We start from the raw sequence: 25,756 nt of genomic DNA, 5'->3' as shown, positions 1-25,756 counted from the left end.
CATCGCCCCATCACAATGGCCTTGGGGACATGATGCCACCCCCATCACAAAGCCCTGGCCATTGCCATAGAGACTCCCAGGGGTATGTCCTGGTGGTGGCCAAGGGCACCCACATCTCATCTCAGTGACTTAGTGGTCAGCAAGGGAGGCCTTTTGGGTCCCTGTGCCATTGTTTGGCCATCCTCACGGATTTTTATTTGGGAGAGCACAGCCAGTGGGGCGACATGCGTGTTCTATCGCTCTTTTTGGCACAGTGGACACCATGCCTCTATACCAGATCCCATTTGGGCTTTCCAGTTCTGCAAGGAAATGAACAAACAGGAAGGAGTTCAGCACAGGGACAACAAGTTGGTCAGGGGCTGGAGCATGGGGCAGGTAAGGAGAGGCTGGAAGAGGGATGTTTGTTCAGCCTAGACCAGAGAAGGCCAGGAGAGATCTTCATGCTGTGCACAAATACTTTGTGGAGGGCACAGAGCAGCAGGATTTTCTTGGAAGGCCACATTAATTGCATGGGAGGCAGCAGAGAAAAGATGGACAATGGAAAATCTGCAGCGTATGAAGGATTCACAGACTTCGGTGTTGTGAAACCAAAGACCTTTAAGTTAAATGCAACTTATAGAGCTTCTGACCCCAGAGACAGCCTCCACCCTGCCTGGCAGCACGTGGAACCCAGAAACCCCACAAACCAATGAACCAGATGATCATGCGCTGGTCATGCACGAGGCCGTCCAAGGAGCTTCTTGATCATGCGCTGGCCATGGGGCTGCAGCTCCCGCCTTTCCTGCTCAGCCCCCCACCTGCCCACAAGACATTCTTTGCTACTGACCTTAGGCTGACCTCCACATCTCCCCCTTTCTTATTTAGTTTTTATTTGAGCGGTCATCACTTGATTGATTGATCATACAATTAACCATTGTACACATGATAACAGACAAAGTAGACAATTAACAGCAAGCAAAATACAATTAACCCAATAATCAAAAACTTTACAATTTGTTTTTTCCAAAGCCCAAACTGTCTTAACCAAGAAAATACTCCTATTAAACATGTTTGAAAGGGATTGTCTGTTGTTGACATGGCTAACGTTACCCATATGTTTCTTGGCTGTTTGACCCAGTTTGGGACAAAGGCTGCACAGCTGCTGAGGAAAGCCAGGGCTGTACACATCGTGATGGGACCCATCTTGGTTTCCTGTGTGTCAAAACAAAAGCATAACCCCTTCCCCAAGTTACTAAGTCTTTTGGACCTTCCCACTTCCCTGTAACTAGATCTTTTATGGTAACTTGGGATCTTGGCTGTAAATTTTCTGACCGTTGGCCGAAGTGTTGAGTAACTCAGCCCTCACCTGCTATATTACGATTTAAAAAATTAAATACATATAAAGCTTTATCCAATCTTTCTTGGGGGCCATCTCTCTGAGCTCCCCCTCTCTGTTTAATGAACATATTTTTTAGGGTCTGGTGCGAGTGTTCAATAACTGCCTGCCCAGTAGGAGAATGAGGAATATCGAAGATATGTTGAACGCCCCATTGTTTAAGGAAGTCCTGGGTTTGCATAGCACCATACACAGGCCCATTGTCTGTTTTTATCATTTTTGGAACATCCGTGACCGCAAAACATTTTAACCAGTGCTTACACACGTCCCAACTTTTCTCCCCAGTATGTGACCATGTGTGAGTAATAAAGCAGGGATTGGCTCAGCGATTTAACAAAGTCCATAAATTTCACAATTGGGCCATCAGCAAAGGATTGGCAATCTCTCAAAGTGTAGCTCCCTCCAAGCGCTTCACCAGGCCTTCGACATTTAAGGAATCTGTTCCAACATTAGGATTTAGAGTTGTAAATTTTTAAAAAGCCATGGTTTCAGCTACCAGTCCACCAGCTGTGTGGAGCCTGGTACTTGAACCTCAGTTTGCCGCTCTGCGTCCGCTGACGTTTTCCAGGCAATGGCAGCCTTTTTAGTTTGTCCTGATCCATCTGTGAAGACAGTCATACCTGAAAGGGGAGTTTGCTGCCAAAGACACCTTGCTAATAAGGGAATGTTAGGAAGTTCTGACCATAACCTATGCAGGGGATAGTGAATGTTCATCTGTCCTGCAAAGTCTGCTAAAGCCACCTGCATGATTAAATGTTCTGCTAATAACCATTGCAAAATTTCCTTGGTTGCAGGAAGATAAATGAATCTTGGATCGCTGCTGTTTAATATTCTTAAGCGCATTCTTGCTTTCTGAATTAACTGTGCATATTCTTCTGTCACAGTGATAATTTCTTTTTGATTGTCCATGAGGTAAAAAGATCCATTCCAGCACTCGAAGTGGATCTGTCAATGACCCATACGGCACGTGAATAAGCGAGCTGGAGCTGGCTTGCCTCCGCCTCCCGGCCTTTGGGGCAGTTTTTCTTGAGATGGCCATTCTCTCCACATTGAAAACACTTCCCTGCCTCTCCCTTTTAAGGCGGGATTTGGTTTTTCTCAGTGAAATGCACCGCCAACGCGCACATGACCGGCATAACTGTTAATATTTCTAAGTTCCCCCGCTGAACCTCCTCTCTGCTAAACATTTCCAGTGATTCGACCCTTGATCCCCTTTTGTAACCTCATTATGTGGGTCTGGGGCTGTAAATCATGTTCCTTCTCCGGGTCCCTGGGGCCTGGGTCAAACGGATGGTTGCATGGAGGATCAGCCGCCCCAGCGTACGGTGGTGCTGACGGTGCTGCTGCATGTGGCTGATTGCTTTTGTCCCCCTGAAGATCCCAGGCCGTTTTCAAGGCGACCATGATCTGCCACCAGGTGCTCACATGTTTTACTGTGGCTGTATCACCATCCACCATTGCCTCCTTAAGGTGCTTTCCGAGTTCTTCCTATACCTCTCGCTGGAGCGTGCCTTCCTTCGGGAAAGTAGATACCTTCTCCCGAATCCACTCTAGCAGAGTAACTAAATCCTTCCTGGAAACCTGCCCGTTCTCTTCGTGCACCATGTGCTGCAGCACGTCCAGGCTGCATTTCTGCCCTTGAGACATTCCGCCTCCCGTGATTCCCAGGCTGCTGTCCTCTAATTAGGCGATGGGTGCACACTGGAGTTCTTCCTGCTCCGTTCCTGGTTCAGCTGGGCTACGCTGCCGGGTTCGGGCTTTGTGAGCTTCCCCTGTGTTCTTGCCCCAACTTTGGGCGACATTTGCAGTGTCTGAAGCAATCATGGTTTTTGGTGTTGTGAAACCAGAGACCTTTATTTAAACACAATTTATAGAGCTTCTGACCCCGGAGACAGCCCCCGCCCTGCCTGGCAGCACGTTAAGCCCCAAACCCAACCAACCCATCAACCAGATGATCACACGCTGATCACACATGAGGCTGTCCAGTGAGTTCCTTGATCATGTGCTGGCCAGGTGGCTGCAGCTCCCGCCTCTCCTGCTCAGCCCCCCATCTGCCGAGGGGACATTCTTTGCTACTGACCTTAGGCTGACCTCCACAGGTGGTGACTTGTGTCTGGGGCCAGGGCACTGCTCTTTCCTAGACCCTTTCCTGGGAAAGCACTGCAGGAGCAAGCACACCCTGGAGAACAACCTTGCCCATGTCCCTGGGACCAATGACAGGGTCCCTTCTGTGTGAGAACATGACATGCCAGCAGCAGGGCCATGGCTGCCCTTCGTACTCGGAGGTCCTTTCTGCCTGAGTAGCTGATAGACTCAAACTTGTGACTCTGAGGACACCTATTGCTCTGGATAGGCCAGAGGGGGCTCTTAGCTCCCACAGGCTGTTGTGATGTCACCTCAGTGTCCAGTGGAGACCAGGCAGAAAACACCCATGGTTTGGATGTTGGTTGTGTTGGCCTTTCTGCCTTGGGACCTGGCAGACCAGCAGGAGGCCCATGGCCTGAATGTTGTTAGTAAGGTCATCCTTCACTGTAGACCTGATGCTATCAGGAAGCTCTGGGTTGCTGAGGTTTCTTGTGACATCTCCTCTGTCCCTGCTGCTGATAGGCCAGAGCCAGCTGAAGGTTCCAGGGCACATTGTGAGGTCACTGCTGGCCCCGTGCGGGATTGGCCAGCAGCAGAACCAGCCCCAGCCAAGGCCCTATGAGGTCCCCTCAGTGTGAGCAGCTGATCAGAGGACAGGGCTGTGACATGGACTGTGAGGACACGTCTGTCTGTGCAGAGGACAGGCCGGAAACACACTGGCTGTGCAGGGTTGTCCCCAGAGCGAGTCCTGGAGATGGAGAAGGAGCAGCAGGCGAATGGCTGCTCCTCGTCCATGGATGGGATCCGTGGAGTGCAGGAGCGCACGAGGGAGGTGAGCGGTGGGGCTGGAGGGAGAGGTGGGCAGCAGGAATGGGACTTGCACGGAGAGCACGAGGATGGTAGGGAAGGACCTGGGCCAAGATCGCCAGGCAGGAGCTTCTCCAGCGAGGGGACACGTATTCCTGGCCATGGACATTTCCTCTCACACAAAGCAGACCAACGGGCACTCTCTCCTGTACCTAACACTGGTTCAGGAAGAACAAGGTGCCACTGAAAATGTCCATGGGCCTTGACAGCCTTTGATGCAGCCACCCAGAGGTCCTCATTAGCCCGTTACCTGTTCATGTCATGTGGTGGGATGAAGAGTAGTTCAGGGGAGGAGAGCTGGAAGGGTTTCAGAGTGCAGGGCCTGGAGCAGAGACATGGCAGGATGAGGATGCCTCCCACTTATGCAGCACCCTGGATGTAGACAGGATGGGCTTTCCCTACAGCCAGTGCTGGAATGTCTTTGTTTGGGTACAGGATGGAAACGCAGGATGTCCTGGGACTCTTGCCCAGCAATCACTCCAAGGGACATGGTTTTCCTGTAGGTGATCTGCTGTATCTGCTAGAGATATGTGGTTGTGCTGGACACCCCAGGCATCAGACAAGGCCCTGCCAGCACTTTTCTGTGACATCAAATCAGGACTCTGCATTGAATTACAAGAGCTGTTGGTTAATCCTGCAATCTTCCCATACCTCAGCTTCATGGGGAGTGTCGCTGTTGTCATAGATGGCATCTGGGGTCATTTCAGATGGCCAAGACGGCCAATTCCCCAGCTCGTGCTCTAGGATCATGCAGGTCTCCTAGTAGCTCCATCAGAGCAAGCAGACACTGACACTTGGACCTCCTCAGTCTCTTCTGCTGTCACCAGGGTTTTCTGTGGGAACTGCTGACTCTCACCCTGCATCTCCAGTGATTGTGGTGGAGCTTTGACAAGGAGCTCGTGGGCAGATCTCTGTGCTCTGCTCGCTTCAATTTTGGCAAGGGGAATCCCACCATTGCTGTATTTGTGGAGTTTAGAGGAGGGATCCGAATACAACTTCAGATCCAGGCCTAGATGGGTACTGCCCAGATTGATATTTCTGAATCAGCACCTGGACCATGTGTCAATTAACTCCCTATTTGTCCACTCCTCGGTCTCCTGTCTAGTTAAGGGATGTGAAATGAGGCTTCCAGAGTGGGGTATTTCCAACTTTCATAGATAGTCATCCTTTGATGCAATAAATTGCCATGTTGGAATAATATCTCTCCAATCATTAGCAAAGGACAACAGGTGATTATTTTAGTTTATTGAAGTGAACATTTCCCAGGAGGAGGGGGCACAAGGGACAGAGGAATTGGTGAGTCCAGCTGGGCCTCTGCTCCTGAGCGGGGCCAGGCTCCTGGGACGGAGGCAGCTCGTGGCAGCCTGGCAGCCCTGCCCAGAGACAGCCGAGTGCAGGAGCAGCTCCTGTGCCAAGAGCAGCAGGGCTGCGGGCACTGCCTGCTGCTGCGGACAGCAGAGGAGAGAAGGCAGCGAGGGATGAACGGTGGTTTGGAGCAAGGGGAACGGAGCAGAACTCAGTGCACGGCAAAATCTTCACAGCCGTTTACATGGTGAGTGTCTGCCTGCAGGGCAATGCTGTTGAGCTTTCTGGAGGGGACTTCTGCTCTCAGTCCATGTCATTATGCACTGGGATTTTAATAGTCTCTCTCCTGGATTATTCAGGGCATAGCAGGCTGAGGAGATGCTCCAGGGCAGGCGTTCTCTGTCACACTGTCACTGGGACAGAGCATCCTGCTTCCTTCTCGCAGGCACGTTGCAGGGGGTGAAGGCAGGGAGTGCAGCCAGGTCTGTTCTTCAGAGCAGTGTCCCTGCGCCTGCTGTGTGCCCGGGGCAGTGACTCTGCAGCCTGCGAGGGGCAGCGCTCAGCCTGCCTGGGGAGCTCCCCATGGGCCTGCAGGGAGAATCTCTGCCTGAGAGGAGAGACACCTGGCAGGGATTAGGGCAGTGAGGGATTAAGAGGTCTGTGAGAAACCCCAGCAAGCCGCTTCATCCCCACCTTAGATTACAGATAGCATCACCATCATCATTGTGGCTTCGGAGGACTTTATGTGACCTAGTTGTTACGACCTGCGGCCACAGAGCCAGGAGGTTTCTGTAGGGCAGAGCTGAACACATGGAGGGTGATATGGGATCTGTGAGCCGTGGCAGGGACAAGACACAGGGACAGAGGAAGAGCTGCCGGCAGGGACAGCTGCAGGCAGCAGAGATGGGCAGGGAAGGGGCAGGAAGTGCAGGGCAGGAGCTGCCTCCTCTGCAGCCAGACCTCCATCCATATCCAGGGGCATCTCTCCTGCCACGGGCCCATTTCCTGCTGTCCCACCAAGGGGCTCGGAGTCGCTGCTCTGTAATATCACCCTCTGCGAGGTTGCATGCCCAGCTGCGTACGGTGAAGGCTCTCCAGGATGTCTCTCTGTGCCTCTCCTTGCCTGCCTTGGTAGCAACGTCATGGTCTAGCTCCTTGTTTCCCCTCCTGTCCAGGATGCTCCTGTTCCTGCTCTCAGCTTTCTGGGGTTGGGTGTTTTCTGCTGCAGTTCAGGCGCTGATGTTGCAAGCTGTGGAACAGAGGGGTCTGCAGGGAAGGAGCTTTTCCATCCCCCTTCTGTCCTGTGCAGCTCCATGAAATGCAGTGCACAGGGCTGGGAAACAAGCTGTATCTCCCTTAAGGAGAGCCCATCCTCACTGCTAAGAGAGACCCGTGAGGAAGCTGCAGAGATGCTGAGGGTATGGAGGTGGTGGGGAGAATCTCTCTATGGGCAGCTGAAAAGAGCCCTGTGTGCTCTTGGCAAGAAGGGGAGTGAGGAGACTCTCTTAGGTGTACGGGGAAAGGGCGAGAAATTGAAAATCTGCATTGTGAAATGGGACTCCTCTGCCCTCTGCAAGGTCTGATTGCCTGTTAGGATAGTAGAGGAGTGTGATCATCCTGCAGCATAGAACAGCTGGGAAATAATCTAAGAGACAAATGAGATGTCCCTAATCTGCACACAGCAACAGTGGATGATTTCCTCTCTGGACTCAGTAGAAATGTCAAAGAAAGAGGTCTGTTTTGAGGAACGCTCCCCAGGGGTGACAAGCACAGCTTCAATCAAATAAAAAATATTGAACAATTGCATGAAACTCTGTTCCTCAAACCACCCTCTTTATATGTGGGAGGGAAGATGCTAAAGGGCTCGTTGATGTCTTGAGTGGACTTCACCTGACAGAAATGGTGAATGGTCAAGCTCGTCACCTCTGTTCCCTGATTCCCAGTGCTGTACAGCAGGACAGACCCCCTGGAGTCCAGGGGCTGAGGTCCCTGCTCCTCACAGCACACTCAGCCAGTGCAAAGTTCCAGCAAAGGAACTGCACTAAGAGCCTCTTGGAAATGACATTGGTAATTTGGGGGCGTCTGAAAACTGAATGAATTCAGGGTTATTTTTTCTTTTGCAGTTCTTTTCTTTCTCCTTAAAAAACTCATCCAGTGCAAAGCAGAACTCATGTACTGAAAAAAGAGATCATTTCAATAAAAGAGAGAGGCAGTGTTTGACTATGTGGAGGGAGAGTGTATAAAAACTGAAAACCTTGGGAGTTCTTTTTTTTTCCTCTCTGTTTTTTTTTTTTTTTTTTTTTCTTGAAGAGTTAGTTCTGACTTCTCACTAACTTCTCTTCTTTGAACAGTTCCTAAAGACACGAGGGAGGCAAATATTGAATAGCAGCTCTTTTACTGACTTCCTCCTCCTGCCATTCTCAGACAGGCGGGAGCTGCAGCTCTTGCACTTCTCGCTCTTCCTGGCCATCTACCTGGCTGCCCTCCTGGCCAATGGCCTCATCATCACAGCCGTAGCCTGCGACCACCACCTCCACACCCCCATGTACTTCTTCCTCCTCAACCTCTCCCTCCTCGACCTTGGCTTCACCTCCACCACTGTTCCCAAAACCATGGCCAATTCCCTGATGGACACCAGAGCCATTTCCTACTTGGGATGTGTTGGTCAGGTCTTAAGTTTTACTATTTTCATATCAGCAGAGTTTTATCTCCTCACCATTATGGCCTATGATCGCTATGTTGCCATCTGCAGACCCCTGCACTATGGGACCCTCCTGGGCAGCAGAGCTTGTGTCAGAATGGCAGCAGCTGCCTGGGCCAGTGGCTTTCTCAATGCTGTCTTGCACACCGGGAACACATTTTCCCTGCCACTCTGCCAAGGCAATGTGGTGGAGCAGTTCTTCTGTGAGACCCCTCAGATCCTCAAGCTCTCCTGCTCACACTCCTACCTCAGGGAAGCTGGGATTATTGTGCTTACTGGCTGTTTATCCTTTGGGTGTTTCATTTTCATTGTGGTGTCCTATGTGCAGATCTTCAGAGCTGTGCTGAGGATCCCCTCTGAGCAGGGCCGGCACAAAGCCTTTTCCATGTGCCTCCCGCACCTGGCCGTGGTCTCCCTGTTTCTCAGCACAGGTGCATTTGCCTACCTGAAGCCCCCCTCCATTTCCTCGCCATCTCTGGATCTGGTGGTGGCTGTTCTGTACTCGGTGGTGCCTCCAGCAGTGAACCCCCTCATCTACAGCATGAGGAACAAGGAGCTCAAGGATGCCATTAGGAAAGTGAATTCTTGGATATTTTTAAGAAGTGGTAATTTTTCCACATCTTTCCACAAATGACTCTTTCTGTATCCCATAACTAGATTGAGCATTGTTTCTTCATGTTATTTTTATTATGGCTTTTTTAGTGATAATAATTGTTATTGTGTTGTTACACAACTACTTGTATTCATTCCCCTTTTTACGGTATCTGCTCTGTCTCACCTGCTCCCCTCAGTTGTGTCAAATGCTGGACAAGGACTGGCTCTCTAACAGTATCTCTGTAATAAAGTAATTTCTATCAGTACAGTGCGTGAAAGCCGGGCTTTTCCTCCAAAGCTGCTGTCAAGAATAGGCCCAATGACCTGCACTCCTCAAGGGCCTGCTGCACAGGATTCTCCATGAGTTCAACAACACAGAGCTCAGGATCATGTAATGATCTTTTAGAGACCAAGGGCTGGTTTGGGAATTCACCTATCAGACTCCAAGGATAGTGGAGAGGCTGAATGGTCATGGATTTACACATGCACAGCTCTCCTACATATAAAGGCACAGTGTCAGACGGCTGTTCTCATGGAGGGGAAGCTGGAGGAGTCAGGAGAGCACAGAGATCCTGCTGGGACAGCATATGCCTGGGATGGCCTGTGAGTAGAGCCTCATAAAGGGAGAGCTCCTCAAAGATGGAGTTTCTTAGAGGTAAAGGACTGGGTATTCGCAGGCAAAAGAGGACTCTGCAGTCTCAGGAGAGGCAGTGAGGACTCAACTGTCAGGAAGAAGGGAGAACGGAGAGCCCTCTGGGTCACCATGTATCAAACACCGGGGGCAGGATGTATAGGCACAACTGGACACAACGAGCACCCTTGGAAATGCTCTGCAGTCCAGGTGCCCTGGACTGTGCAGGAATCTGCAGTCCCCCGGAGGGATTAGAGGTCGTGATACCCATTTGGTTGGGTCTGACTCCTACCCCTGGTCACAGGGGCAGTGAAATGTCACCCTTAGCCACTTTATCTCTCCCCCAACCCCACCTGCATATCCTTCCCAGCTCTGGATCTCTCTGTACTGGCCATTCAGTACTCAGTGGTGCCTCCAGCACTGAACCCCCTTGTCTACAGCATGAGGAACAAGGAGCTCAAGGAGGCACTGAGGAAACTTCCTCAATGGGTACAATGTCAGTGACAAAACCTGTCCTGTGTGCAGTCACTTGTCATTCCAATGTACTTGGCATGAAACATGTGCTCTTCATTTATTTCTTTCTGAATTCTTACTCTTACCTTCCTGATAACATAATAATAAAGAATTATTTAAAATACAATACAACAATACAGCAGGAATAAAAGGCTGACTAGGGAAAACACAGGCCTGCTGCTAAATGGGCCAAGAGCCCTGTTGAGAGAGGACACAGAAAAGGTTACCTTTGCCTCAGGCTTTAGTGCTAAGAGTGACCCTCAGGAATCCTAGGCCCCAGAGACCATGGAGAAATGGAGAAAGGAAGACTTTCCCTTGCTGGAGGAGGACCTGAGTAGCGCTCACTTCAGCAAACTGGACACCCACAAAACCATGGGCTCTGAGGGGACTCTCTTGCACTGTTCAGTGCCCACGTCTGACAGAGCTCCATGAACTGGAGAAATCGAGTCCCTCCAGTTACACTGCTTGTACCTCTGGCCCTTGGCAAGCGACCTTCACATATCAGAGACTCTCTGAGCACCGCCTGATAGATGCAAAAAGGGGCTCACATTGGAATGCTGCATTTATGGCACTGCATCTCGCACTGCTTTCATGCCTCCTGATGGTTAGCTTGCTTCCCTTTACCCCTTCTCCATTTGTCACACTGCACCATTGCATGTGTCACGATCACATCTCAAAGTGCACAAGTGGCAGTTTCTCCTCGGGTGTGATTCCTGTGTTTCACACCTCAGAAAACTTCACCTGCCACCTGCATGGTCAAAGTGACAACTGGGAATAGAAGAAGCTGAGCGCAAGGAAGGACCTTGCCCTACCTTGCTTGGTCTTGTTACAGGCATTGCCTGGTTCAGGCTGGGCTGCTTTTTCTTGGAGAACAGCAAGAGAAGAGGCATCTTTCCCTTCTTTTAAAAGTCATCAGGCAATAATTTGCATCCTGCTTGTAACACACACTTGCTACTCAGGGCCATAAGGGCAGGGGGCTTGGGGCATGCAAAGAGCATGATGAGAAAGAAGAGCACCGGCACAGGTCTGGGGCAGACAGGGCGACAGAAACAACCAGACGCCACTGGAAAGAATGGTCTTATTTCACTATTAATATTAAGGCAGTGCAGAATGATACATTTAACAAAATAAGCTTAATACACACTCGGTTTTAGCAACAGACAAAATAAGCAAGGTAATGCACCTAACCATGAGTATACGAGAAAGAGAATAGTGATTAAAAGATGCATCACCAATTGCCTGTCCCTGTTGTGGCGAGGATTTGGAGAACCTTCCCAGCTACTGGGAGGTCTTACGTGGTGCATCCACCCATGAGGTCTCCAAAATCGTGGCAAGAGTGACCATCTTTTATAGAGCCAAATAAGTAATTCATGATAACTTGCATTTTGTTTGTGAGCGGTAACATCTGATGTGGCATACTTTCCCTATCATTTGGGATGGGGATCTGGTCAGAGCCCAGGCCTCAGATGGGAGGGTTCCCTTCATGGTCAAAAACAGCCGCACGAGAGCTTAAAAAAGCTACAGTTTAATGAGCCTCCGTGCAAGCTGGCATGAGCAACTCTACAGGCGAGTGTTGTGTACTGCAAAGGCAGTGCCATATTCATCACTAAGTGATCTCCGACTCGGGCCTGTCATTCAAGCCCTGGCACTTCAGTTCCTCACGTTCCACTCTGTCGTGACACACCAGGTTATATTCGTCCCCACATTGTGGGGCTGCCAAGAGATTTCCTTGGTAGTGGGAAGCAGCATGAAAAGAGGAAACAGGACCAAAATACAGCTTGGGAAGCTCAGATTGGGCAATAGGATGAAGAAATATCACTTGAAGGGTAGAGCAGTGGTGCTACAGGGCACCCAGAGCGAGTCTGTCACCACCCATGGCTTTGTGTTTCAAGAAACAGCCACTGAGGATGGAAAAGCCATCAAGGAAGGGAAGGAGAACCTGTTGTGAGAATTGGTGGGGAAGCAGATTGGGTGTCCATAGTCTGCATGGACACAGGAGCAGCTATAGGATGACCTGTGGTGGAGACAGCCAAGGGCACTGCCAAGGCCCCAACAGAATGGAGGTCTTTATCCTCTTGACTATGGCTGTTGTGTCTGTCACTGAGGCCTACCCCGAATCATCAGGACTTCTTTACCCCCCTTTATCCCTCTGGGGACCCTGGGAGGTGTCGTATGTTTGTCCTGCACTCAGCATTGCACAACCTCACCCAAACACTGATGCCAGAAAGAGACTTGGGAAACACATGGAGGAAAGGATCTCCCTTCCCAGGGTTTCTCTGCCCATGCGTGGCCATTTTCCTTGACAAAACACATCGAGGGTGTATTCAGCATCAGAGCCACCTGAGTATTTTTTCTACCTAACTACTACCAATGATTATATTTTTTAGCTTTAACCAGCCCCTGGTGACTTGTTGTAGTTAATGGCCTCAGTGGGATCCATTAATGCTCTACAAAACTTTAGGGTTTCCTTCTGACTTTGACTTCTTCACTGATTTCTTCAATCTCCTTTCAACAGCTGCAATTCACGGACTCAGCTCCAAGTACTGCATGGAGCTCATTAAAAAGCAAAAAGCCCTGATAAACCAGGACTCTCCCTGCTATTTCCTTCAAGTGTCCATGGCTAATCGGAGAGGTTTGGAGAGTGTAGCTGAAAGATGAAGACAACAATCATATACAAGTATTTCATCTTTTTGAAGTTTTCTAGTATTATTCTAAAGGATAGGTGACAGCACATCATCCAATTCATAGCCATCCAGAGCGACTCCTAATGAAGTCAGCACATGTAGGAAAAGCAGTGTCCCAGTGATCAGGCACTGTATGCACAATCTTCCTCTCCATCTCCCCAGTCCTACCATTTCTCTCATCAGCCTCTTGGGAATTTAAATCACTCTTGCTGAAAGCCAGCCTTAGTCCACCTAACTCTGCACTCAATGTTATAGCTCACCTGCCCCAATTCCCACCTGCTTTACTTAGACAACTGGCTGCCAACAGGCACAGGGGGATCTTCTTCTAGTTACAAGGAAACAAACAAACAGAAAAATAAGGCAGAGCACAGTTTCATGGAAAATAATGACACTCCATACAATCCATATGACACAGTCCATACAATCTGTACATATATTAAGGACTTGGCTAACAGGGCAGACTACAGGGAGACAGAGCAAGCTTTAACCTCCGTAAAGGGCAAACCAGCCACTGGGTCTCTGAGTGAAAAGAGTATCGGGCGGAGTCACAATGTGACAGCCCAGGGAGCTGCCCTGTGAGCTGGGTCTGGGGGGAGCAGAGGGGGTGCCCAGAGCTGCCCAATCCCTTGGGACCCCTCTGCCTATGGCATCCCACTGTCACCCCAGGCATTTGCCCTCTGCCATGTCTCCACGGGGAGATGCCGGCTCCTCTCTGTTTCCAAGTGCCAAATGCACAAGGATGAAGTCTGCTCCAGCCCACGTCGCATTCAGCCCTGGGATCTGGATGCCGAGCGAGGAGGGAAGAGGCAGCCCCAGCAGCAGCCCCCTCCACACCAGGGCACGAGCCCCCTTGTGCCACACATGCCCCCAGCTGCCTCCATTCCCCCTGCCCAGCCCTGCTGCTACGGCCCCACAACGAGCCTTGTCCTATTGCCGTGCCAGCCGCAGGTCCCTTCCCTTGGGATGTGCATCCATGGACAGCCTTCCCCATCCCCAACCCTTTGACCCTGTGTAACCAGGGGTACTGGTACCCTGAGCAGCAGCAGCTGAGGGCCAACGCGTGCGTGTTCTTGTTCTGCCCATGTAGGAGGCCTCAGAGTCCCAAGAGGAGGAGAAGTCGTTGTCCTCCTGCAGCCCCAGGCCAGACATTGAGCCAGGTACGTACCCACATGCAGAGCCCTTCTGGGGACAGTGGGATTGTCTGGGACAGCAAGTGGCACTGAGGTCGGCAGCAGGAAGCACTCGGGGCTCCCGTGCAAAGGCCACAGCCCCTTGGGTAGCCCTCGGCGGCAGGGACAGGCAGGTGCAGCCCTGCACCCGTGCAGCCCATTGCCCACAGCTCTGCTTCCCACCGCAGGCATCGCTGCCCTCCCGGACGTCGCGGCTCCCTGGCGATGGGGCTCACGGCTCAGGACGGCGCTTCGGGCTCTGCGCAGAGCGTTCTGCTGCCGCTGCATCGCGGGGCAGCAAGAGGAGCGGTGCAGGTGAAAGAGCCCGGCAGGGCCCGAGAGCGGGGCTGGTGCAGAGCGACAGACACTGTGTCCTGGGGGCTACAGAGATGCTGCTGCATCGTGCCCCATAGCAGCCATGTGCCCACATGTGCCCTAGGTGGCAACAGCCATCGCCGGTTCCAAATAAACCCCTCAGAAGGTTTTTCTCCCCTTGTCAGTTGTTGTCAGAAAATCTCCATGGAAAGACTAGTGGGGCTGTGGGGCCCTAAGGCCATGGGTGACTCCTGACTCCGCGCTGGCCTTGGTGGCTGGGGTGGGAGGCAGATCTAGCCAAACAGGGCTGCTCACGACTGACACTTGTCCAGGCTTTTGAATGGCTCTCAGAGTGACCCCAGGGCTCTTGCAAGAGCAGGAGATGTTTTCAGGTGTGCGTTAACGCCGGCCTGTGGTGTTTCACTGCGAGTGCATGAATCACTCTCCAGTCCTCCTTCCCTGCGCCTCCTGGGTCCCCCCTGCTTCTCCAGGGACTGCCGAGCCCTCCTTTCCCCAGGCATGCCTGCATTTGCTGCGTGGTCTTTGGGGGACTCTACCATGGGCTGCCTCATGTTTGGTGAGACTGCACTCACTGCCACCCCTAGGCATCCCCGGGGTTCCCCTGAGCTCTCCTGGAGCCTCAGGTTCCCTTCCACAAGGATGGACATCTGTCATCAGCACTGTCCCCTGTGCGACATCCCCAGGCATTCAATTCAGAGACCATTCTGCACCTCCACTGGCAGTGCTCCCAGGGACATGAACCCCGAATGCAGCCCTTGGTCCCTGAAACACCACGCTGGGCCTCTGACCTCCTCCCCTGGAGCCCACAGAGTGCACAGGCAGAGCAGAGGCCCTTTCATGCTGCAATCCCTTGGGTGCATTGGTGTACTCTTGACCCCAGCTTCAGAAGAAAGACACAAATGTAATGTTTTTCTGGAGGCTAAGTCTGGCATAAGGCTGCCCATTGCCTTGTCCTGCTTTACTCAGGAAACACATGGAAACACAACCCCACCACCACTCTGTCCCTTCAAAAGTCCAAAGGTGTCTGTGAGTGTCCAGCTGCCACCCTCTCTCCATCCCTATGGATTACGATGGCAGCTTAGACAGGAAGCTCCTATGCAGAGAGACATAAAATTTAGTCAAGGGGAAACCTCCTGTGAACTTGCAGAGCACAGAGGAGGGAACTGAACCCCGCTGCATCCCAGGAGCTTCTCCATGGGCATTTGGTGCATGGATGAACTCCCCGTGAAGAGTCCATGGAGCAAGAGGAAACGAACCAACTTCCTGCTCCGGGGCAGGTGTCCTGTCCTCTTCCGTGGCGGGAGCAGAGGCTTCTGCAGGGGGACATTTCCAGCCCACAGAGGATCGTCCCCTGCTGGCACCAGCCGCAGCGCTGGGCTCCAATGTTACCGATGTTATCGAATATTCATTAATCCGCAGCCAATCAGGTGGCGGCGGCGGGGCCCGGGGAGGGGCAGGTACTGAGTGCCGCTGGCAGGTGGGCGGGGCAGCGGCAGAAGCAGCCAATGAGCGCGCGGCGGGAGGCTGGGGGCGTGGCGGCGCGTGCCGTGGGCGGGGCCAGCGCGTGACGCGGCCGTTGGGCAGCGGCGGCTGCAGGCGGCGGCGGCCCCGGGGCCGCAGCGAGGCGCGCGGCGGGCGGCGGCGGCTGCGGACGGCGCGAGTCCCGCACGACCGATCCCTGCACGATCCCCGTGCGGCCAGAGGCGCTCGGGACCGCGGGAGGCGGCGGCTGGAGGCGGCCCGAGGCGCGAGGGGCGGCCGGGGCCCTGCGGCCTCGCAGCCGGAGGCTGGGGCCGTTGCCGGCTGTTGTGGACAGCGGCCGTTGGGCTGTGCGGGAGCGCGCGGCAGGCGGCGGGGCCCGGGAGCTGCGCGCGGCCGCCATGGGGAAGCGGAGCTCGGCCGGCTGCGTGCCGAGGTGAGCGGCGGCGGGAGCCGCCCCGTGGGTGCCGGCCCCGCTGGGCCCCCCTGGGTGCTGCCGTCCCCCGTGGCACCCCCAGAGCCGCCCCCTTGGGGCCGGGTGCCCCCCTGCGTTGGGTGACAGACACCCCGGGTGCCCCTTCCCCCCAGTGCCTCCTGTGACACGTGTGTGCTCGTCAGCACACTGGCATCCTGCGTGTGCAGGACACGTGTTCTCATGCATATGGTCACGTCACCCGTGTGTGAGACACGTGGGTGCCTGTGATCACCGTCACGTCACCCGTGTGTGAGACACGCTGGTGCTCGTGCACATGCCCATGACACCTGCTTGCAGCACACACGGGTGCTCGTGCGCACCCTGCCCGGGGTCCCCATGTCTCCTGCTGGGATTATGGGAATGGGCCCAGGCTTCGGGGCGCCCGCTCTGTCCGTTGACTGCCCCCCCATCCTCCCCAGGTTCTTCAGAGCCTTCCTGAAGAGGCTGCGGATTGTGCGCAAAGTGGCCAAGAACCCCGACGCCACCACTGCCGAGCCCCAGGTGAGACCCAAGGGGGTCCCGTGGGTGGGAGAGCCGGGACCGAAGGGTTCCTTCCCCCGGTGGGGACACCAGGGGGCCTGGGGGGCTCAAAGAGGTCTGTGGGGAAGGTGCCGAAGGGGCCCCTGGCACCTGAGGTCTGGGGGGTCCCATCGCTGTCGCGGGGCAGAGCTGGTGGGAGGGGGTACCAATGGGATGGATCATCGGGGCTTTTGGTGAGGGTCCCAGAGCGCTGCGGGGTCCAAAGGGCACAAGGGTCCTGTCCCGGGGTGCAGGCAGGGGTTGGGAAATGGTTCCAGGGGCTTCCCAAGATGCCCGATGGTGCAAGAGGGGGATTCCGAGGGGCCTGGAGGGGCCCAGGGGTGCCCCAGGCTGCAGGCAGGAGGGTCCCAAGGGGATTCCAAGGGTGCAACATGGGCATCACAAGGAGTTGGGGGGATGGTGTCCCGTGGGTGCCCCAGGGTACCACATGGGGGTTTAAATGTGTCTGGGGAGATCCCAGGGTGCAACAGGGGTGTCCCAAGTGGTCTGGAGTGGGAGTGGGGTTTCAGTGGTTCCCTATGGTGCAACGGGGGTGTCCCAAGGGGATTCCAAGGGTGCAACATGGGCATCACAAGGAGTTGGGGGGATGGTGTCCCGTGGGTGCCCCAGGGTACCACATGGAGGTTTAAATGTGTCTGGGGAGATCCCAGGGTGCAACAGGGGTGTCCCAAGTGGTCTGGAGTGGGAGTGGGGTTTCAGTGGTTCCCTATGGTGCAACGGGGGTGTCCCAAAGGGTCCAAAGGGACCACAGGTCCTCCAGGGTGCACACAGGGGCTCCCAACAGGTCTTGAGGGGCACAGTGGTACCCTAGAGCATGGGCAGGATGGACCCAAGGGGTCTGGGAGCCCCAAGGATGCTCCAGGGTGCAACAGGGGAGCTGCAAAGGGTCTGGGGGGCCCATGGGTGCCTCGGGGTGTAGGCTGGGGTGTCCCAAGGGGTCAGTAGTGTCCCGTGGGTACCCGGGTTTACGATACAGGGATTCCAAGGGATCTGGGGATCCCATGAGTGCCCCAGGGTCCAACATGGGGGTTCCAAGGGGCCTGGGGTTGCCATGGTGCAACATGGGGATCCCAATGGGTAATGGTGGCCCGGGATGCAGGCAGGGGGATCTCAGTGTGTCTGGGAGGTTCCAAGGGTGCCCAGGGTGCTAGAGTGGGTCCCAATGGGTGTGTGTGGGGCAGGGGGGGCAGGTCAAGGGTGCCCAGGATGCAGGCAGGGGGTTACGAGGCATCTGTAGCAGGGGGAGGGTTCCAAAGGTGCCCTGTGGTGCAAGAGGGGAATCCCAAGGGGTTTGTTGGGGTCCCATGAGTGCCCCAAGGTGCAAGCAGGGGGTTCTGATGAGTCTCTGGGGGTTCCATGGGTGCCCCAGGGTGCAGCAGGGGAGTCCCAAAGGGTCTGGGTGAGCAAGGGAGTCCCAGGGTAACTGCTGGGGGGTCCCAGTGGGTCTGGAGGGCAACAAGGGTGTCTCAGGGTGCAGGCCTGGGGGTGACAAGAGGGCTGCAGGGGGGCAAAGGTGCCTTGTGCTGCACAGGGGGTCCCGAAGGATCTGGTGGAGTCCCCTGGGTGCCCCAGGGTGCAGGCAGTAGGTTGCAAGGGACCGGGGATCCCCAGAGTGTCCTGTGGTGCCACAGGGGGTCTGAAGGGGCCTGGGGGTCCCATGGAGCCCCAGGGGCAGGTGGGGGTACCAAGAAGTCTGGGCAAGATCAGGGGTTCCCTAAGGTGCAATGGGGGGATCCCAGTGGGTCTGTGGGGTTCCCAGGCTGCTCCAGGGTGCAGGCGGGTCCCAAGGCATCTGGGGCTCCAGTGGTTGCCCTGGGGTGCAGACATGGGTCTGGAGGGGATCCCATAAGTGCCCTGTGGTGCAGCTGGGGGTTCCAGTGGGTCTGGAGAGCTGCCAGGGGCTCCTGGGGCAGGAGGGAAACTCCATGGAGTGGCTGGGGCTCCAGGGGGAAGGGGGCCCTGCCCCCCTGCACGGCTGGGTGCCTCCTGGTGACACCGAGCCCGGCACAGGGATCCCCACGGGTGCTGCGCTCCAAGGAGCTGGAGGGGGCCGTGGGGCCCAGCGCCCCCCTCACGCCGGAGCTGCAGCTGCAGACGGGGCCCGCGGCCCCGCGAGCCCCCGCACAGGTGCCCTCGCGCGCGGCGCCCCTCGCCCTGCGGCCCCCGGCACCCAGTGCCCCTGGGGCGCTGCCACCGGGACCTGCCACCCTGGGGGTCCCAGCACGAGGAGCCCTCGCTGTGGGGCCACCTGCACCACGAGCCCTCCCTGCTGGGTCCCGACCAGCAGGACCCGTCACCTTTGGGCCCTCAACACCAGGGCCCCCCACTCAGGGACACGTCCCACCTGGGCACCTCAACCTCGGGCTCCCAACCCCAGGCCCCTTCATCCCCAAAACATCCGACCATGTCTGCATAGTTATAGAACCCCCACCCACAAGACCCCCCACCCCAGGCCAAGGTCCCAGTGACCCTTCACCTGTGGGAACAAGTCCCCAGGATCCCTCAGCCGCCTGCTCTAAACATCAGGCTGCTTCAGGCCCACGGCTAGGCCCAGGGGACCCTTCATCCATGGGACGGCCCCCCAAGGACCGCGTCACACATGGACCCCCATTCCCAGGAGCCCATCCACTCCCACCTATGCAACCCATCACCCGTGGGCCCTGGTACCCGGCACCCTTCATTTCTGGACCCCCACCTCCCGGCCCCTTCCCCCATGGGCTCCCAACTGTCAAACCCTTCTCCCATGGGTCCTGCTTCCCTGGCTCCTCCTTCCGTAGTGCCCCCTGCCCTGGACCCTTCACCCATGGACCCCCACCCCCAGTAACCATCCCCTGTGGACCCCAGACCCCAGACCCCAGAACTTGTATTCCCCAACCTGCAGGACCCAATTCTCACAGGCGCAAAACTCCCGTACCCATCACTAAGGGTCCCCCCCCATCAGCACCCTTACCCCGTGGGCCTCCACCTCCCAAATACTTCCCCCGTGGGTCCCGTTTCCCTGAACCCATGGTCCGTGGTGCCTGGTTCCCTGACCCCTTCATTCGTAGACCCCCAACTCTCGAACCCGTCGTCCCTGGACCCTTCTCCCCTGCACCCGTCCTCGGAAGGGTCCCCTCCCCTGAACCCTTCACCCGTGGGCCTCCACCTCCCGACCCCTTCTCCCATCAACCCCCACCTCCCGAGCACTTTCCCCATGGGCCCCGATCCCCTGCACGCTTCTCCCATAGGGCCCCATCACCTGGACCCTTCCCCCATGGGCTCCCACCTCCACATCCCTTTATCCATCGACCCCCACCTATGGAGCCCGTCACCCCTGGGTCCCGGTTCCCTGAACCCTTCATTCGTAGACCCCCTCCTCCTGAAGCCTTCACCCCTGGGCCCCGGTTCCCTGAACCCTTCATTCGTAGACCCCCGCCTCCTGAAGCCTTCACCCCTGGGTCCCGGTTCCCTGAACCCTTCATTCGTAGACCCCCGCCTCCTGAAGCCTTCACCCCTGGGCCCCGGTTCCCTGAACCCTTCATTCGTAGACCCCCGCCTCCTGAAGCCTTCACCCCTGGGTCCCGGTTCCCTGAACCCTTCATTCATAGACCCCCGCCTCCTGAAGCCTTCACCCCTGGGTCCCGGTTCCCTGACCCCTTCATTCATAGACCCCCGCCTCCTGAAGCCTTCACCCCTGGGCCCCGGTTCCCTGAACCCTTCATTCATAGACCCCCTCCTCCTGAAGCCTTCACCCCTGGGTCCCGGTTCCCTGAACCCTTCCAAAGGGCCCAAACCTCTGGACCCTTCCCCCATGGGCCCCCACCTTGTGGATACAGGACACGAAGACCCCAAGGCCCTCCACCTTTTATTCATAGGGCCCCAGGCCCTGAACACTTCATCCATGGGGCCCCATCCCCTGGGTCCTTCATCCGTAGGTCCCCCTACCCTGGGCCCTTCACTCACGGACCTCCACATCCCGAACACTTTGCCCGTGGACCCCCCTTCCCTGGACCCTTTATCCATGGACCCCCCTTCCCTAGACCCTTTATCCGTGGACCCCACTTCCCTATACCCTTTATCCGTGGACCCCGCTTCCCTGGACCCTTTACCCATGGTCCCCGCTTCCCTGGACCCTTTACCCGTGGAGCCCAACCTGGCGGCCCCTTCCCCCATGGGCCCCCACCTCCCGAGCACTTTCCCCGTGGGTCCCGGCTCCCTGGACCCTTCTTCCATAGGGCCCCGACCCCCTGAACACTTCAGCCAGGGGGTCCCCATCTGCTCGGTTGATCCATAGGCCCTATGAGCCATCCCCCTTGTGCCCCCACCCCCAGGACCCTTGACCCTTGGGTTCCCTTTCCCCAGCCTGATCCTCCCCCCAGCAGCCGCAGGGCCCTGTTGCCAGGACCCCCCACCCCCAGGACACTTCCCTCCCAGCCCCCGTCCAGGACCCCTCCCCCTTGAGCTGCCCCCAGCCCCCTTCACCCACAGACTCCGGTGCCCAGGACCCTTCCCCGCCTGGCCCTCACCCCAGCACCCTTCACCCGCACAGCTCCTGCCCCCAGCGCCCCTCGCTCCCCGCAACAGCCCCCGATCCCTCCTGCCACAGGCGCCCGGGACCCTCCAGCCGCCCTTCCCCTGGCCCCTTCACCCACAGCAGCCTCCCCCGTGCAGCCTGGATGCCCAGAGCTGGTGCCCGAGCCCCTGCAGCCTTCAGGGCAGGGGTGCCCACATTGTCCCTGCGGGGCCGTGTCCCCCGAGTGCCCTGCACCCCTGGGTGCCCACGTGCCGGCGGGTGCTGCCGGCTGCCCCAGCGCGTGCGCCCCTCGGGTGCCCTCAGGCAGGTGCCCCGGTGCCTGGGTGCTGGGGTGCGTGTGGGTGCCGGGACACCTGGGTGCGTGGGGGTGCCTGTCCCCAGTGTGCCTGCAGGCCGGTACCTGCAAGCCTGGGCCCTTGGGTTCATGCAGGCGCCCGGACGCCTGGGCCCTCGGGTGCGTGTGGGCGCCTGCTGGGGGGCACCCCGATGTCCTCGGTGCCTGCGGGTGTCCAGAGTGAGCAGCGAGCTCGCAGACACCCAGGTCCGTGGTGCATGCGGGAGGCCGGAGGCGAGCGTGGAGCTCCTGGGTGCCCAGCGCCCAAGGTTTGCAGGTGCTCACACAGAACGTGGCAGTGCCCCTCACCGAGCTTCGGATGAAGTGTCAAGTGGCGCATGGACAACAAGGACAAGAGCAGGATGCCAGGTGAGGCCCCCGAGGCACCCACGGGTGCCCCGAGTCCCCGCTGACACCGCTGGAGTCAGAGGGGAAGAGCAAGGAATGGGGACGGCCAAGGGCACGGGGCAGCTCCCCCAGCAGGGGCAGCACCCGCCGAAAAGGGGCACGGGAGCATCCCCAGGGTGGGCAGCCCAGCCAGGTGCTCACCCGTGGGTGCCCCCAGATGACTCTGCTGACGTGGACAACTGTTCAGAGGAGGAGAGCATCTGCTTGGAGCAGGAGGGCAGCGACGATGCTCTGCACGGCAGGTGGGTGCTTGACAGGTGTCCCACTGCCTGCACGGCACCCACAGGTGCCCCCGATGGTGCCACCCTGTCACACTGTCCCCCAGGACCTTTTCTACAAGAAAGAGGAGCTGCAGAAAGTGAAGAAGAGGAGGAGGACGCTCCCAGGCTCTGCTTGGACCCAGGTGAGCAGGTGCCTCTCCAGGGTGGAGGTGACAGGGTGCCCGGAGGGTCCTGCTGCAGCCTTGGGTGTTGTGGGTGCCGCAGGAGGAACTGGGGGCAGTACCCAGGATGCTCCCCCACGTGCCAGGGTGCCAGGTCCTAGAGTTGTCCCCAGGATGTCCCTAGTGTTGCTGGGTCCCCAGGCTGCCCCTGCCTCTGCCCTGACCTACCCGCTCTCCGCAACAACAGCCCAACATCAAGCAGAAATTGTTGGCCTTGCTGAGACACTTCAAAGTGTTGGGTGAGGTAGGGTGTCCCCCCAGGCACCCATGGGTGGCCCTGGTCCCCCAGTGTCCCTGTGGAAAATGGGGCTCTGCAGATGGTCCCAAACACCCCCCAGCTCCCTCTACTCCCAATATTGAGGTGTCCCCAACCTCTCCCAGACACCCCTGGTATTGGGGTGAATCCACCTCCCTTCACCCCCACAGTGTTTTGTTCTCCCCAACCTTTCCCAGACCCTGCCCAGGATTGGGGTGCCCCAAGCTACATTTTCAGCCAATATTGGGGTGTCCCAGTTCCTCCCCAGGATTGCAGTGTCCCCAAATCCCTCCACCCCCAATACTGAGGTGCCCCAATCCCTTCACATCTAATATTGGGTGCCCTAGGACCCCCAGCACCTTTTAATATGGATATTGGGATGCTCATCTCCCCCCCAATATGAGGTTCCCCTTTATCCAACATTCTGGGGTACCCCAGACTCCCCTCACTATTGAGGTGCCTCCCATCTGCCTCCCCCCAGTACTGGGGTGCCCCAGGATCTTCTAAGTGCTGGGCTGCCCTCTAATGCCTTCCCCCCATATTGGGGTAGCTCAGACTCCCCCAGTATCGGGGTTCCCCCAGCTCCCTTTAACCCAATAGAAGGGTGAGACCCTCCCATAATGGAGTTCCCCAGGTTCCATCTCCTGATATGGGAGGGAATTGCCCCACTTCCCACTCAGGTTTGGGTTGCTCCCAAATCCCTTCATCCACAATTTTGGGCTACCCTGGGCCACCTCTGTAATGGGATGCCACCAGAAACCTTCATCCCTAATATTAGGAGTCCCCAGAGACCCCAATATTGTTGCCAGACCCCCCCCAGTCCTGGTGGTTCCCTCAACTCTTTTCAGCCCTGTCCTGGGTTACTGCAGAGCCCTCCAGTTTGGAGGGTGCCCCCCAGGTCCCTTTCCCCTCAGTTGTGGGGTGCCACAGACCCGCCCCCCCCAGGATTGGTGATCCCCCCCCACTCTGTACACCCCTAGTGTTAGGGTGTCCCCAACTTCTGCCAGGCTCCTCCTAATATGGATCTGCCCCCTGCTCCATTTACACTGGATATTGGGGTGTCCCAGAGCCCTCCCCAGTATTGGGGGTGCCCCAGACTCCCTTCAGCCCAGGTATTGTTGGGCCCCAGCTACTTGCACGGCCAATACTGAGGTGCCCCCCACATCTCCCAGACCCCTCCCTGTAGTGCAGGTGCCCACAGCTCCCTTCACCCAAAATACTGGGGTGCCCCAGATCCCCCCAACATTGGGGTGCCCAAAGCACCCCTGGTTGCCAGTATTGGGGTCCCCTGGAATCCCCCAGTATTGGGGATGCTCCCAGCTGCCTTCACTCAAAAGTTGGGGCGCCCTGACCCTTTTGCCAAGTATGTGGGTGCCCCAAATTCCCCCCCCCACACATATTGGAGTCGCTCCTAGTTTTTTGAGACCCTACCCAATATTTCTCCCTCAAAACAAACAAACAATATTGGGGTGCCCTAGAGAATTTCACCCATAATATTGGGGTATTCTGGACTCAGCACCCCAGGTTTGGGAGCCCCCAGCTCCCTTTTCTCCCCAAATGCGGATGCGTAATTTCCCCCCCATATTGGGGTGCCCCAACTGACTGCCCTAACCCCCCCAATGACCTTTCCCTGCACAGGCTGCAGGAGGAGGACCATAAAAAGCTCATGGATTCTGGAGGAATCCCCAAAAAGATGAAGACCCAAGTGAAAAGCAGCCAAGAGGAGCTGACATCAGCCAGGTAAGGGGCAAGCTGGGGTGGAGGGTGCCAGGCAACCAGGCTGGGGTTTGGGGTAGAGAGGGGGATATGGATTGAGTTGGGGTCCTTGGCTGCTGAGGTGTGGGGACATTGGGGTTGCAGGAGGAATTTGGGGTCCCTAAAGTGGGATTTGGGGTCCCCGAGTGGATGAGGGATTTTGGAGTGCGGGAGAAAGGGAGGAAACTGGGTTCCCAAGAGGGCTTGGGGGTCCCTGTCGAGGAAGCAAGAAGGGATCTGTGGGGTTGGATGGATTTTGCATCTCAGGACAGGGGTCATCTCAGGCCCCTGCGTGTCCTGAGTGGTGCCCTCGTTGCCCCAGAGCTGCCAGCGCAGGACAGAGCTGCTCCAGGCGGTGGAGGTGGTGGTGGTGGGTGCACAGGGGGGCACAGCCCCCTGTTCCCTTGTTTCCTGCGGCGGCTGCTGCTGGGTACCCGCCGTGCCGAGTGGCCGGGCTGTCTGCGCTGCCTCCTCGTGCTGCAGGTGCGTCACCTTGGTCGGGGACAGTGCAGGGACACGGGGGGACACAAGGCATTGGGGGCCACGGGATATTGGGTGGACAAACGGGGCATGAGGGACACATGGGAGATTGGGAGCACATGGTCAGGGACACAGAGGGGACTGGGGACATGTGGGATCAGGGAGACAGAGGGCAGGGAGGGAAACCTAGAGAACTGCGTGGCATGAGGAGTACAGAACATTAGGAACACATCAGGACCTCGAGGGGACAAGGGCATAGAAGGCACACAAGCCTTTGGGGACACATAGGGCATTGGAGAAACATGGGGAACAGGAGGAGACATAGGAGATCTGGGAACATGCAGGGCATTGAGAGACACAAGAGCTAATGGAGAGTACAGGACATAAGAGGACACAAGACACGTGTGGACACATGGAGCATTGTCAGGACAGAGGACATGATGGGATGTACAGAGCATTGGGGATATGGAGGACATGAGGCACAGAGCATATTAGGGATACATAGGGAATTGGGAGAATTTGGGTCATAAGGAACACATTGAGACGCTGGGTGCACAAGGATGATGTGGGGCACATGGGCCGTCAGGGGGACAGAACATCAGGGGTTCACAGGATATCTGGGGCCAAACGGAGCTTGGGAACACGTTTGCCGCCAGGTACATAGCACATTAGGGACACCCAGGGCATGGGCAGACACATGGGGAATCAGGGGGACACAGGACATCAGGGGACAGCCAGAGCATGAGGGACATGTGGAGCATTAGGGACACAGGACATTAGGGACACATGGGAGATAGGGGGAACATGGGGCACT

General features: G+C 56.6%; 1 protein-coding gene across 1 annotated transcript in view; it reads left to right on the top strand.

The window, feature by feature from the left end:
- The first annotated feature begins 4,214 nt into the window (after positions 1–4,214).
- The window catches only part of LOC148591956 (ATPase family AAA domain-containing protein 2-like), a 37,827-nt gene continuing 16,285 nt past the window's right edge, over positions 4,215–25,756 (top strand). Inside the window, exon 1 of the mRNA XM_088536397.1 lies at positions 4,215–4,292. Within this exon, the coding sequence (XP_088392523.1) occupies positions 4,215–4,292 (78 nt within the window). The remainder of the gene's footprint in view (positions 4,293–25,756) is intronic.

The sequence above is a fragment of the Tinamus guttatus genome, unplaced genomic scaffold, assembly GCF_059628265.1.
Source record: "Tinamus guttatus ecotype Peru unplaced genomic scaffold, ASM5962826v1 Tinamus_guttatus_pri_ptg000663l, whole genome shotgun sequence".
NCBI classification, from domain to species: domain Eukaryota; kingdom Metazoa; phylum Chordata; class Aves; order Tinamiformes; family Tinamidae; genus Tinamus; species Tinamus guttatus.
Note: the sequence above shows the minus strand (reverse complement) of the source record. Positions and strands in the feature narration are given on the sequence as shown.